Source organism: Camelus ferus, chromosome 8 (assembly GCF_009834535.1).
Source record: "Camelus ferus isolate YT-003-E chromosome 8, BCGSAC_Cfer_1.0, whole genome shotgun sequence".
Lineage (NCBI taxonomy): Eukaryota > Metazoa > Chordata > Mammalia > Artiodactyla > Camelidae > Camelus > Camelus ferus.
Window position 1 is genome coordinate 20,149,113 of NC_045703.1, and position 13,332 is coordinate 20,162,444.

General features: G+C 34.2%; 1 protein-coding gene across 2 annotated transcripts in view; it reads right to left on the minus strand.

The window, feature by feature from the left end:
- Positions 1–13,332, minus strand: part of IBTK (inhibitor of Bruton tyrosine kinase) — an 81,182-nt gene that overhangs the window by 21,869 nt on the left and 45,981 nt on the right. For both annotated transcript variants that reach the window (XM_032484514.1, XM_032484513.1), the window contains exons 20-25: positions 8,641–8,762; positions 6,896–7,008; positions 4,083–4,231; positions 2,530–2,693; positions 1,253–1,345; positions 566–709 (exon numbers count right to left, since the gene is read on the minus strand). In XM_032484514.1, coding sequence (XP_032340405.1) covers positions 566–709; positions 1,253–1,345; positions 2,530–2,693; positions 4,083–4,231; positions 6,896–7,008; positions 8,641–8,762 — 785 coding nt within the window. The remainder of the gene's footprint in view (positions 1–565; positions 710–1,252; positions 1,346–2,529; positions 2,694–4,082; positions 4,232–6,895; positions 7,009–8,640; positions 8,763–13,332) is intronic.

The window sequence follows — 13,332 nt, forward strand, 5'->3', positions numbered from 1 at the left end:
AGGGAGCAAGAAGGACAACCTATTTTACATATCTCAAAATTGCTATGTGACCTCTTTGGAGATTATTCCTATTAATGCTGCATAAATTATGGGTAAATTCTAATTGAGAAAAGTTATATAACAAAATGTTAATTAAGTAAACTGCTCTGCTTAAAAAGACAATGACAAGTATGATTATAACAATGTAAAGATATTCATGATGCATACAAAAGAACAAAGAAACTAAGGTGGTAAAAAAAGTTTGCTTTTATCAAACTTTTCTATGATAAATATTATTTCTTACTAAAAAAAAAAAAAGTAAGAATGCTCCTTTAAATTGCTCTAGCAACAAACATTAATGAGAATACTAAGAAGAAATTTTACCTACATATACAAAAAAAATTTGAAAATCATGATGTATTTGTCAACAAAATAAATCCAGTCTTTATTTCCCAAGGTCCAATTTTTAATTTAAAAGCAAAGAGGGGAATGAAATATTTAAAAAGCCCAGGGGGGAGGCCAGAAATACATTAAAAGATAATGTACAGATATATACTTAATTTAATAAAAAAAAATCAGAACATACCATGCATTTGCTGGTTTGGGGGCTCTTGAAGGAGCAGTTAAAGCTGATTCCATGCTATTCATTCCTGAATTATTTTCTTTGGTAGTCATTGCAATCATTTTTCGTTGCTTCTGAGAAAGTTTAACTCCATGGGAAATCATTTTTCTAGAAATTAAGTTAAACTAATCAGTCTCACTGCTTCTGAGAAAGTTTAATCCCATAAGAAATCATTTTGCTAGAAATTAATCCAATTAGTATTCATTTCTACTTAACGAAGGCTACGGGTAATTATCTTGCTTTCTGTTTATTTGATGAAATTTTACTACTACTAGATCAAAATGACCATGTAAGTTTCAACAGATTGTCACTGTATAATCAGTTTATACTATCAATGATCAAGAAATAGCTACATAAGCCCTCCTACTAACACACTTGCATCAGAAATAGTCCAATCATCATTTTAGAGGCAAATTTTTAGTATACAATATTATATTTCACAAGAGCCTGACTATCAGCCCAACTCAATCTTCAGCATATATTTAAGAGATACTTTTATAGAGGCTAAATTACCTAGAAAAGAGCTTATGATTAACTTTAATATCAAATGCAGAGTAACAACAGGAAAGGTCCAGTAGGTCTTTCCAGTTCCTTAGGGCAGAACTATATAACACAACATGGTCTTTACTTTTTTATGATTTTGTAACCAACCCCAAATTTGTCTTTGGTGTAGCTCCACACTTTTGTCTGCTTTCTTCAATTTGCATGATGGTTCTGAGGTCCATGACGGGAGGGCTGACAGGACTAAAAAACAACATAAAAGTTGCTTTACAACACATTCATTTATCCATAAAGTCCGACCCACAAACTTCACTGAAACTGCAAATTATATAAAAAATCATTAATGAGAGGATAATAGGTCTATTTTATCGGCTGTGGCCAACTTTAAAAAGGATTTTTGAATGAAAGCTACTTTTATACGTACATAGATAAATAATAACCAAAATGCATCCAAAGTCATAATGTTAAGTGATACATGTTTAATAATAGTCTAACATTAGTAATTAGAAGATGCTTCTAGGTGTTCCCACAAATATGTTTATTTGGGCAAAAAAATTGAGAACAGTGTCTGAACTATCTTTAGACCATGAAGCATCATAAACCGGGACATCATAATCTTTGTTCTAACTGTGTGAAATATAGCATATTTCAAAACAATTACACAAATGGTCCAGATGATAATATAATTAAGTCAATAAACAGTTTTAGCCTATTATAAGCCATACTAGGTGTATAAAGATGAAGTACAAGCTCAGTATTTGAAAAAATACTACGTTAAATACTCCTTCAGATTCAAAAACTAACTTTTCTAAATAAAAGAAAAAATATGAAGAGAATATAGGTTAAGTTAAGGGGGGAGGGTATAGCTCAAGTGGTAGAGCACATGCCTAGCATGCCTGAGGTCCTGGGTTCAATCCCCAGTACCTCCTCTGAAAAATCAAGTAAGTAAGTAAACCTAATTACCTACCCCCTGCAAAAAAAAAAAAAAAAAAGAGAGAGAATATAGGTTAAGTTAAAAGCACATAATTGTGAATAACAACACATTTTGTGAGATCTTAAATACCCCTTAATGTGCTTTAAAAAAAAAAAAAAAAAGCTAAAATAAGCCCTCAAGTGACAAAATGGTCTCCCTGAGTGGGATTTTTAACTAATATATACTAGCCATTAAAAAAAAAAAAAAGCTGCTATCAAGTGACTGTGTGTGTTATATAGCATTTACCAGAATTCACTGATGACGTTACAAGGCATCTGAATTTTGACGAGAAAAGAGCCTTTTAGCTGGTTAGGAATTTGTATACATTTAGGTAACTGTATATTAGAAATTTATATTAATAATTTTTGAATGTGCTTCATTAAAAGTTTTTGTTTAACTAAAAATGAACGGTATTTCTCAGACTAACAGGTACAGAACAAAATGAAAACTCTACCTGAAAGACCCAGAAACCCAACTGGAAGAGCTGGTAGTGTCAATTCTGTTACTGGGAATGGGCTGTGGAGCAGATATTTTAAGTACTGGTGATTTTTCCCATGGTTTTAAATCTTCCCGAAAATATGCAGACGGCGTACCATTAACATATGATTTACTTTTCCCCTGGGGGTAAGAAAAAAAAAACATTAAAAAAGTGACTAATGGACACCTCTAGCACAGCAGCTAACACACAGTTTATACTTAGGAAATATTGGTTAAACTGTATTAAAGAATAAAATCTTATGACAATCATCATCCAGAATTTTCAATTCAGTTCTTCCACTGAATTTTTAAATAACTGATCAATTCTCAAACCACACTGGTGACTATAACCCAATTATTGTAAGCTTTGGGAGAAATTTTTAGGGAAATAAGGTTGCATATTAAATCCCTATTTACACAAGCACTAAATTAAAATGTTAATAAATGAAAGTTTCTTAAATACGATATGAAGCAGTAACATTAATGTCCATGACTTTAAAATGAAACAGAATGAAAGTTTGGTATAAATGTCATATAATTCACTATGGGTATAATTAAAGGACTCTGAATAAAATTAAAGCCAAATAATATAAACACTTCAAAAAAGACCCTAAATTAACTATTGCTATTACAAAAGGTCAAGGAAGTTACTGAAATGGTATTTCCACTGCCAGGATAGACTCTTATACTACCGCTAGACATTCACAGCATGTCTTCAACCTTCCTTTAAACCTCAACTGTCTTTCACACCAACCTCAGTGCTAGTATGAAATTGCCCCCAAACTTCTACCCTGTATTAAAAATCACAAAAAATGTGTCAAATCAATCCTTGAGGCCTAGAAGACTCTAATAAGAAAGAGAAAATTTTCTATTGTCTCATAAATTTCTAGAAGTTTTAATACGTTCAGTGGATGTATAGAGGTTAGAAAAAAATTAGCTACTAAAGCAAACATTTTCCTTCCCTAATGATTAACAATTATGGAGTAAAATGTTAAGAGATGTCTAAAAAGTGGCCTCCCCAGAGTCGACCAGACTAGGAATTTAGCAACTCAGTGTCAGCTGTGCTAGACAAGGAGACTTTCACTCCAGCTGCGCTGCCCCAGCTCCCTCCATGGAGGGAAGACACCATACAGATTCTGAAATTAGGCTTACTTTCAAAAAGCATCTTCCTTCAACAGTTTTTAGCTGGTGTTACCTGACAGTTCACAAAATAAATTTCAAGTAATTTAGTCATAAATATATACTTCAGTATGTCTATACAGTATTGCTATATTTTAACATCAATATTACATTTTATTGCAGAAAGTTTAAAATTCAACATAATAAAGGGCTCAAAACTGCCACTGAAATCTTTAAAACTAGAAGTATTAGGCAAATTTGAGAAAACTAATACTACATGTCATTAAATTATATTTTCTTATAAACCAGTCAGAAGTGTTTTAAAGTTAGAGTAAAAATAATGAAAAAGTAAACTGTCTATAAACTAAAGTCTGACGAAGATAGTGCATTTATAAACAAATAAAAACAAACCTCAATCTTATCTGAATGAAATCCTGTTGTGAAATCAGGGGACTGTAAATCTCTAGGACTACCCACTCCTGCGTAGCTTCCTTCAGAGTCTGATGTCAACAGTTCTGGAAGAGAGTCTACAGAATTGGTCTTACCAGACTTTAATAATCCTAAAAGGTAAAACAATTTTAAATATTAAACACATATACATTACACATATATGTATTACATTTAATGAACTAAATAGTGCTAAAAACTTCCATTTATCCAGATTCAGTAACAATTAGACTCTCTGTACCAAAAGCTTAATAATTCAAGCTAACTGAAGAAATCAGTTGAACTGAAAACCTGAAATGGAGATTTTAAACAGTTTTATCCATTTCAATTACACATCAATTATACAGTGAACCTGAGGAATACAGTTCTTTGGTATCTAATTTAAGAAGTGATTCAGAACTTTTTCCCCCCTCATAAAAATAAAGAAGGAAGACAAAATTAATAAACTCCAGACCGCTCCCCTTTTGCACCTGCCTCTGCACTTATGCAGAAGGGGAGCAGCCCCAGCCTGTGCGGGAGGCTATAACGCTTCTGTCTGCCACTCATCTAACCAGCAGACTGACCCAGCAGCAGAGGCCTTGCTGAAGCCAACGGTGGCCTGTCTGAGTTTTCCTTCTGCAAAAGACCTACAGACGGAGAGCTATTTTCAATTAGCTTATCACCTAGAAGCATGAGTTGTTATGAAACGTGTAAACCATTTCTTCTCTTAGGCAAGATAAATACTTATCTCCCTGCTACACCTGGTCCAAGTTCTTTAGCAGATCAACTATTTCAAGTAATAACAGAGTAAAAAAACTTTTGCTTTGGTTCATGCATTTATTTTCATATTTAAAATGTAGTACAGTCTAAATGAAGTGGCAAAATAAACTCATTATATGAACTGTAACTAAAAGTTGTACAATTGATTTGAAAATAAATAAAACATATCATCTCGAATAAATTCAGTAAGTTTTGTTTTTTAAAGTAAATCACCTTGACAAGACACATGCCTTTTTTTGTTGTTATTGTTAAAACAGTTTGGAAATAACATCAAATATTTTTCCCCCACAATCTTTTAAATATTTTTAAGAGTAGCAATTTTTTATAAAAGAGAATATATTTAATACTGGAACGCAGTCAGTTAGAAATAAACCTAATGAATTAAAAAGATGATTTAAGTAGCCAACAATTATTTTTGATAAAAAACGTTTTCACAGAATGCCTTCTGTCTAACTTTAAGGATCGACACAAACTAAAGATAAGCCTTCACACGACTGTCCTTGATGAAATTTGCTGAATAGGTTTTTTGGGACCCCAATTAAATTTAACCTTTCAATCATTATTTGCTTTGGCCTAGAGAGAGTGGTACAGCAGGAAGAATACAGAATTGGAATCAAGAAAATAAATTATATTTCTGTCTGTTACTACCTCAAATCACTTAACTTTTGAGCTTGTTTCCTCAAATTTAAAGGAAGGAGCATAAATCAGTTCATTACTGTATTTTCCAGCTCTGAAATGCTAAGACTCTAAAACATGCGCTAACAATAACATCATTAAAAGCAAACCAAATATCCACTTTTTCTATAAATCTTTTAGGTATCTGAAAAATCACCGGTTTCACGACTGCCTGTCCATTTATTAATCCTTCCATCAACCCACCTATGCCTCCTTCTAATGATTAGAGGTAATTCATGTAACACAGAGAACATAAAATTACAGAATTTTAAACTTTAAAAGGTCCTAAAATAGGAATCAGGGGATACAGATGTAAAACAACTATTCTTGATATTATTTATTCCTTTCAGATTTATTGAACATGTCAAGTACCTCATTTGTAGTATCTTGTTAAACATAAAAATATGTTTTTCTTTGCAATGAATAATAGCTATTTTTTTTCACAGGGACAATGTGCACTTGTTTTTTTCAAAGTTGCTTGTATAAGGCTGACTGACTATGAACATCCTGCTGATAGAAACTGCACCAATTTGTGTTTTATTGTTAAAGATATTACTAGTTCTGAAAGCCACACTGTAGTCTCATTATTTTTTTGTCACACTTCAATTTTTGTCTAAAGAAACTTATTAAAATTTAGGTAGTTTCAATCTGGATCTAATCAGAGATATCTAGAATGTGGGAGAATCTACAGTATCACTGGCCTAATGATAATGGTACTGCGGTTGTATAGAAGAATATCCTTATTTTTAGAAGATTCATATTAGCAAGGGGGGGTGGGGGAGTCATGTCTTCAGCTTAGTTGCAAGTGGCTCAGGAAAAAGTAAAAAGTGCACGTGTAGAATGTTTGGGGGATGAGAGAAGACAGCATGCAATACAAAGCCTGCAAGGAAAAGCAAATGTGGTAAGAGGTTAGAAATCTGGATAAAGGGTATAAAGGTATTCGGGGTATTTTTCTTTCACCTTTTTAGTAACTTGAAGATTTTCAAAATAAAAAATTAGGAAAAAAATTTTAGAAAAACTACATAACCTTACTTTCAAACAGGCTCACATAATGCCTGATCCAAAACGTGTTGTATTGTACTACTGGATGGCACCTCCTTATGCACATCCCACTTGGCATCTCACCTGGATCACTGATACTTGTGTGTGTGTGTAAACTGAACCCACATGATAACAGTATCCCTGCCATGTTTTGCCTACCTCTAGCCCTCTATGTCACTAGACAGAGTGGTCTTTCTAAAAACATAAATCTTATTCAGTCACATATGTTAAATGAATTAGATAAGGAATAGAGATTTGAAAGTTTAGATCAGAAAATATACCCTAAAACACTTTCCACTCACCTGTAGATGGTGGACTCTGAATAATATCTGAAAGGTTATAACCTCCAGAACTATCTGATCGCTTACGTGGCTTCTTTTTTGCTTTTGTTTTTGTCTTCTTGAACATACTTTCCCTAGGAAAAGAGCAAACAAAAAGTCATTTAAAAAAAATAAGTTAGAGATGAAACAGCAGAAGAACGATGCCTTTTGAGCAACAGAATCTAGCATGCTGGTCAAACAGAGAACACAACAACATGGAAGGATATGCACGCTCTGGGACCATTTACCTATGTGGTGTGGAGCAAATCACTCAATTTCACTGAACCTCAGTGTGATACTATCACTTGTTCTAACTCTAGCATTTCTGTAAGTCAGAAACAAGTTGGTATATATGAAAATATTTTGAAAAGTAAAATACTGGACACATTCACACACAATCTATTATAAACTATGATCTTGAACTAGAAATATTTGATGATAATTTTTAAAGTATTTCAAGGGCTGCATAATTCCCTGAATTAAGTTTTACTGATTCAGGAAAGGGAAAATAAAATTATCTAAGAACTACAATTGCCTTGTTTCACATCTCATTATATAACTCATCCACAGTTACACAGGGTCAGCTGTGGATACTATTATTTTGTAAAGGTTAATAGATTTATGTCAATGTTAATTTTATTATAACTTTTAATATAATAATATGCCATACGTCTAAGTCAGATATCTATAAACTTCAACTATCCCAAATGGCTAATACCAAACTCTAGAAAAAGAGTTTAAAAAAAAATTGCTGGAACTAAAAAGTGAGCTACACAGCTGATTATTATGCACACACATATATACACACTCACACATATATATAGTAAATGACTTTAACACCCCCTAATTTTATTTTAACAGATCATTTACCAAATAGAAAAAAAGTAATTTTATAACCAGCTGGTAAGCGAGTCTAAAGTGCAGACTGGAAATTCTAAGCAGGACTTGTCGAATGGTCAGCAGAACGATCATGTAGGACCTGGGGTATTTTGTTGGAGGACTCCCAAACGCCAGCCACTGCAGGTACTCTCTCTTGAGCCAGTAGGGCTCTCTTTACAGAGGGATCCAGAGGAGTGGCTGATGCACTCCCCTTGGCTCACCCTCTCCAGAAGGAGACCCTCTAGTCTTTGGCCAAGACGGAAGAGGGGCAATCACTTGGTTGAATGGGCCTCAGGAAGAGACTGATGCTATTTGAAAAAAAATCTCAAAAAATGCTCTTTTCCAAATTCAACTACTTACCCCGGTCCTTATAAACCTAGTGCCTCTAATTCTTAAGCCTTTCCAGAATTCAGTTTTTCTATTTTAAGTCATTACTGCTCAGCTGCCACTTTCCAAGGTCTAAAACTGTTAACATCCGCTGACTGCCATTTACTCTTTTCCTGTTCTCTCTGCTTAAGCACAACATGCCTTTTTTATTTCTTTACTATAATCTCAGCAAGGTTTTAAAACATAGTTAACATGAACGCACTTACTTAACCCAATATACTTAACCGTAAGGCTACATTCCTTTCATATTTATACTTAATTCTGTTATACCTGCAAATATTAATTATATTTACTTCATATTTTATCAAGGCTAAGAATGAACATGAATATCTATTTTTTATGTCAGGTTTCTCACTTTTTCTTTCAGTACCAATATGAAAGTGTCAGTAGTGTAAAGACTGGGGATAGAGGGAGAAGGAAAGGAGAAAAAGAAAAAAACAAAAACAAAAAACAGAGCTTACGAATAATTTTGTTCCAAGTTTATTTCTTCTTTCAAAAAGACATCACCATCTTCTACATCCAAATAGCTAATATCTGGTCCATCTTGATATGGTGTAATGACTCTTCTATCCATTGCTGGAATCTATAGGGAAAAAGATGCCACTTTTTAAATACAAAATTTGCAGAGGAATGACATCAGCACCATGGTGGACTGAAAAGCTACCTGTATCTTTCCCCTTTAATACAACCACCATCCACCGCTAAACAAAGGAGCCTCTGCCCAACCCACTCAGACACCAGAGACTTCCACACATTTGTACAGCTAAAGATGGCTGGACTAGAGCACACAGAGTAGGTGGAACTGAGGGAACAGTGGAGTCGCCTGCAATTCTGGGCCTCTAACCATGGCAGCTGAGCCCACAGCTTCAGAGAACCCAGTAGCAGCAGGTGAGGTGGTGCACACAGCCCTGGCATCCTGAACAGAGCAGCGCTCATAACCACAAATAATTGGGTAGCAGTGGCAGTGTGCCCTGGAACCCAGCCCATGCCCCTGCCCACCATCCACAGTGAGAGTCCCCCAGCACAGTGGCAGAGCCCATTAACCTTACAACACTGGACACAGCAGAGGTACCTGTGCAACCTTGACTCTCCCCCCACCCCCATTATCCTCCTCCCTTCACACTGCAGAGTTTGTAACTCAAGGAATCCAGGACACTGGGGAAGAACCCACTATCCCAGTGATGACAGCAGCTGTGGGAAAAGAAAGGCAGTAAGAACCCTAGAGGCACAAGAAGCAATAAAGAAGGCACAGAGGCACTCCTCTTACCGAGACGATGGAGCCTTGAAAGTACCAACTCTCAAATATAACTAAAGACAGCTCAGGTAAGAGAAACCAAAACTTTGTGTTGTAATGCCACCTACTGGAAAGCAAAAGAAGTCTCTAACTTCTAACCTGTCATTAACTTCAAGTGCCCCTGCAGGGGAACAATTCATTGAGCACCACAAAGAAGCAGTTAACACTATACTACAAAAAGAAAATAACAATTCTCCAGACACCAAAATCATGACTACTGCTATCGCACTGATCAAGAATTCAACACAGCTGTCATGAAGGAACTCAGTGAGCTACAAGAAAAGTCAGAATGGCAGTTTAATGAGCCCAGGAATAAAATTAATGAACAGAAGGAATATTTTACCAAAGAGACTGAAACTCTAAAAAAGAACCAAACAAATGCTGGAGCTGAAGAATTCAATAAGAGAGATTAAGAATGCATTAGAAAAGCAATGGCAATAAAGCAGACCATGTGGGAGACAGAATTAGCAAGCTCAAAGGTAAAAAAATCTTAAATTGATACAAATAGAAAAGAGAAATAAGATACCAAAAAAACTGAGGAAATTCTACAAGAGCTATCTGTTTTAGGAAGGACAACACTGGGATAATGAGTATCCCAGAAGGAGGAAAGAGAGAGAAGGGAGCAGAGTTGTTTTTTAAACAAATAATAACAGAACTTCCCAAACCTGGGGAAGGAACTGGATATGCAAGTCCATGAAATTAAGAAAACACCTATTACCTCAATGCAAAATGACCTTCTCCAAGACATTATATTAAAACTGTCAAGTCAATGATAAAGAAAGAGTTTTAAAGGCAGCCAGGGAAAAAAGGATGATAGCCTACAAAGGAAACTTCATTAGGCTATCAGCAGATGTCTCAGCAGAAACCCCAAAGGCCAGGAGGGAGTGAAACGACATTCTCAAAATGCTAAAAGATAAAAAGTGTCACACAAGAATACTCTATGCAGAGAAGTTATTCAAATATGAAGGAGAAATAAAGGCTTTTCTAGACAAACAAAAAAACTAGATCTGCCAACAAGACATGTTCAAAGGAGCTCTCCTAATAGTAACAGAGGCAAAAGTACACACAACTTTGAGCAAGATGATAAAACAGAATCAGAAAATTGCAATTCTTTATCAGGTTTTTAAAACACTTTATTATAGCATAAAGGTTAAAGACAGAAAAAAAGTAAGCCGAAAAATAACTACAGCTATTTCTGTTTGGTAACAAACTCACAACATTAAAAGGGATAATTTGAGAAAAACATAAAACGGGATGAGGAAAATTTCTATAGGTAAATGAAGATAACATAGTATCAGCCAAAAAAAGACTATTTTATCTATGAGACATTTTGTACAAAGCTCAGGGCAATGACCAAACTTCAAGTTATAGAACAGAGAAACAAAACATAAAAAAAGAGGAAACTGAGAAAAATAAATAAAACGACCAAACCAAAATGACAGACAAAAGCACAAGGAAAAAGAAACAATGGAATATCGAGCAACCAAAAAACAAAATGTGGAATTTCAGAACTAAGTCCTCATCTATCAATAATCACCCTAAATGTAAATGTATTGAATTCACCAATCAAAAGACACAGTAGCTGGGTGCATGAAATAACAAGACCCAACTATAAGCTGTCTCCAGGAGACTCCTCTCAGCTTTAAGACAAACATAGGCTCAAAGTGAAGGGATGGAAGATGATACTCCAAGCAAATGGCAGCAAAAGAAAGCAGCTGCAGTCATACTTATACCAGACAAAATAGACTTCAAGCCAAAAACTTAACAAGAGACAAAAATGGTCAGTATATAATAATAAAGAGGACAATTCATCAAATAGACATAAAAGTGATGAATGTATGTATACCTAACATAAGAGCACTAAAATATATAAAACAATTATTAACAGAACCAAAGAGAGAAATTGATAGCAACACAATAGTTGGGGACATTTAACACCCCACTTACATCAACGAATAGATCATCCAGACAGAAAGTCAACAATGAAACAGTGGCCTTAACTGAAATGACAGGCCAGATATATCTGATAGATTTGAAAAGAACATTTCATCCAAATGCAGCAGAATACACATTCTTTTCAAGCACACATGGAATTTTCTCAAGAATAGATCATATGTCAGGACACAAAACAAGTCTCAACAGATTTAAGACTGAAATCCTATCAAACATCTTTTATGATTACAATGATATGAAACCAAGAAGAACAACACTGGAAAAACCATAAATATGTAAAGAATGAACAACATGCTGCACAACTATTGAGTCAATGAAGAAATCAAATGAGAAATAAAAAAATCACCTTAAAACAAATGAAAATGAAAATATGACATACCAAAATCTACGGTATACAGCAAAAGTGGTACTAAGACTTTGTAGCAATAAAGGCCTACCTCAAGAAACAGGAAAAACTTACACCTAAAGAACTAGAAAAAAGAACAAAGCCCAAAGTTAGTAGAAAGAAGGAAATGTAAAGATCAGGGAAGACATAAATGAAATAGAGAAGACAATAGAAAAGATAAATGAAACCCAGAGTCAGTTCTTTGAAGATAAGCAAAATTGATGAATCATCAGCTGGACTCACTAAGAAAAAAAGGAGAAGGCCTGATAAATAAAATAAAAAATTAAAGAGAAAAAAATAACAGATACCACAGAAATATAAAGGATTATTAAGAGAATACACAAATTGGAAAACCTAGAACAAATGGACAAATTCTTAGAATCATACAACCTTTCCAAGACTGACTCATGAAGAAATAGAAAATTTGAATAGACCAATCACTAGCACAGAGACTGAAACAGTAATCAAAAAGCCTTTAAAAATAAGTCCAGGACCAGACAGCTTCAGAGGTGATTTCTAGCAAACAAAGACCTAATACCTATCCTCAAACCTCCAAAAAATGAAGAGGAGAGAATGCCTTCTAACTCATTTTACAAGGCCAATATCATCCTGATACCAAAACCAGACAAAGACAACACAAAAAAAGAAAATCACAGGCCAACTGATGAACATAGATGCAAAAATCCTCAACAAAATATTAGCAAACCAAATTCAACAATACTTCAAAAGGACCATAAAATGATCAAGTGGGATTTATACCAGGGATTTAAGGATGGTTCAACATCCACAAATCAATCAATATGATACACCATATTAACAAAATTAAGGATAAAAATCATATAATCATATCAACAGATACAGAAAAAGCATTTAACAAGATTAAACACCCATTTATGATACAAGTCTCCAGAAAGTGGGTTACAGAATGGATGTATCTCAACATGATGAAATCTGTATGTGATAAACCCATAGCTAACATACTCAATGATGAAAAATTGAAGGCTGTACCTCTAAGATCAGGAATTAAGACAAGATGCTCATTCTCACCACTCTTATTCAATATAGTATCAGAAGTGCTAGCCAGAGCAATTAGACTAGAAAAAAAAATAAATAAAAGGCATCCAAATTAGAAAGGAAGAAGTAAAACTGTCACTATTTCCAGATGACTTATATATAGAAAACCCTGAAGACTCAACCAGAAAACTATTAGAAATAATAAACAGTAAAGTTGCATGATACAAACTCAACACACACACACATATTTCTATATGCTAACAATAAGCAATCACCAACAGAAATTAAGGAAACAATCATATTTACAATGGCAACAAAAATAAAATACCTATGAATAAAATTCAAGGACGTGAAAGACCTTTACACTGAAAACTAAGACATTGTTTAAAGAAACTGAAGAAGACACAAATAAATGGAAAGGTATTCCGTGCTCATGGACTGGAAGAATAAATTATAAAAATGTCCATATTACCTAAAGCAGTCTAATTCAATGCAATCCCTATCAAA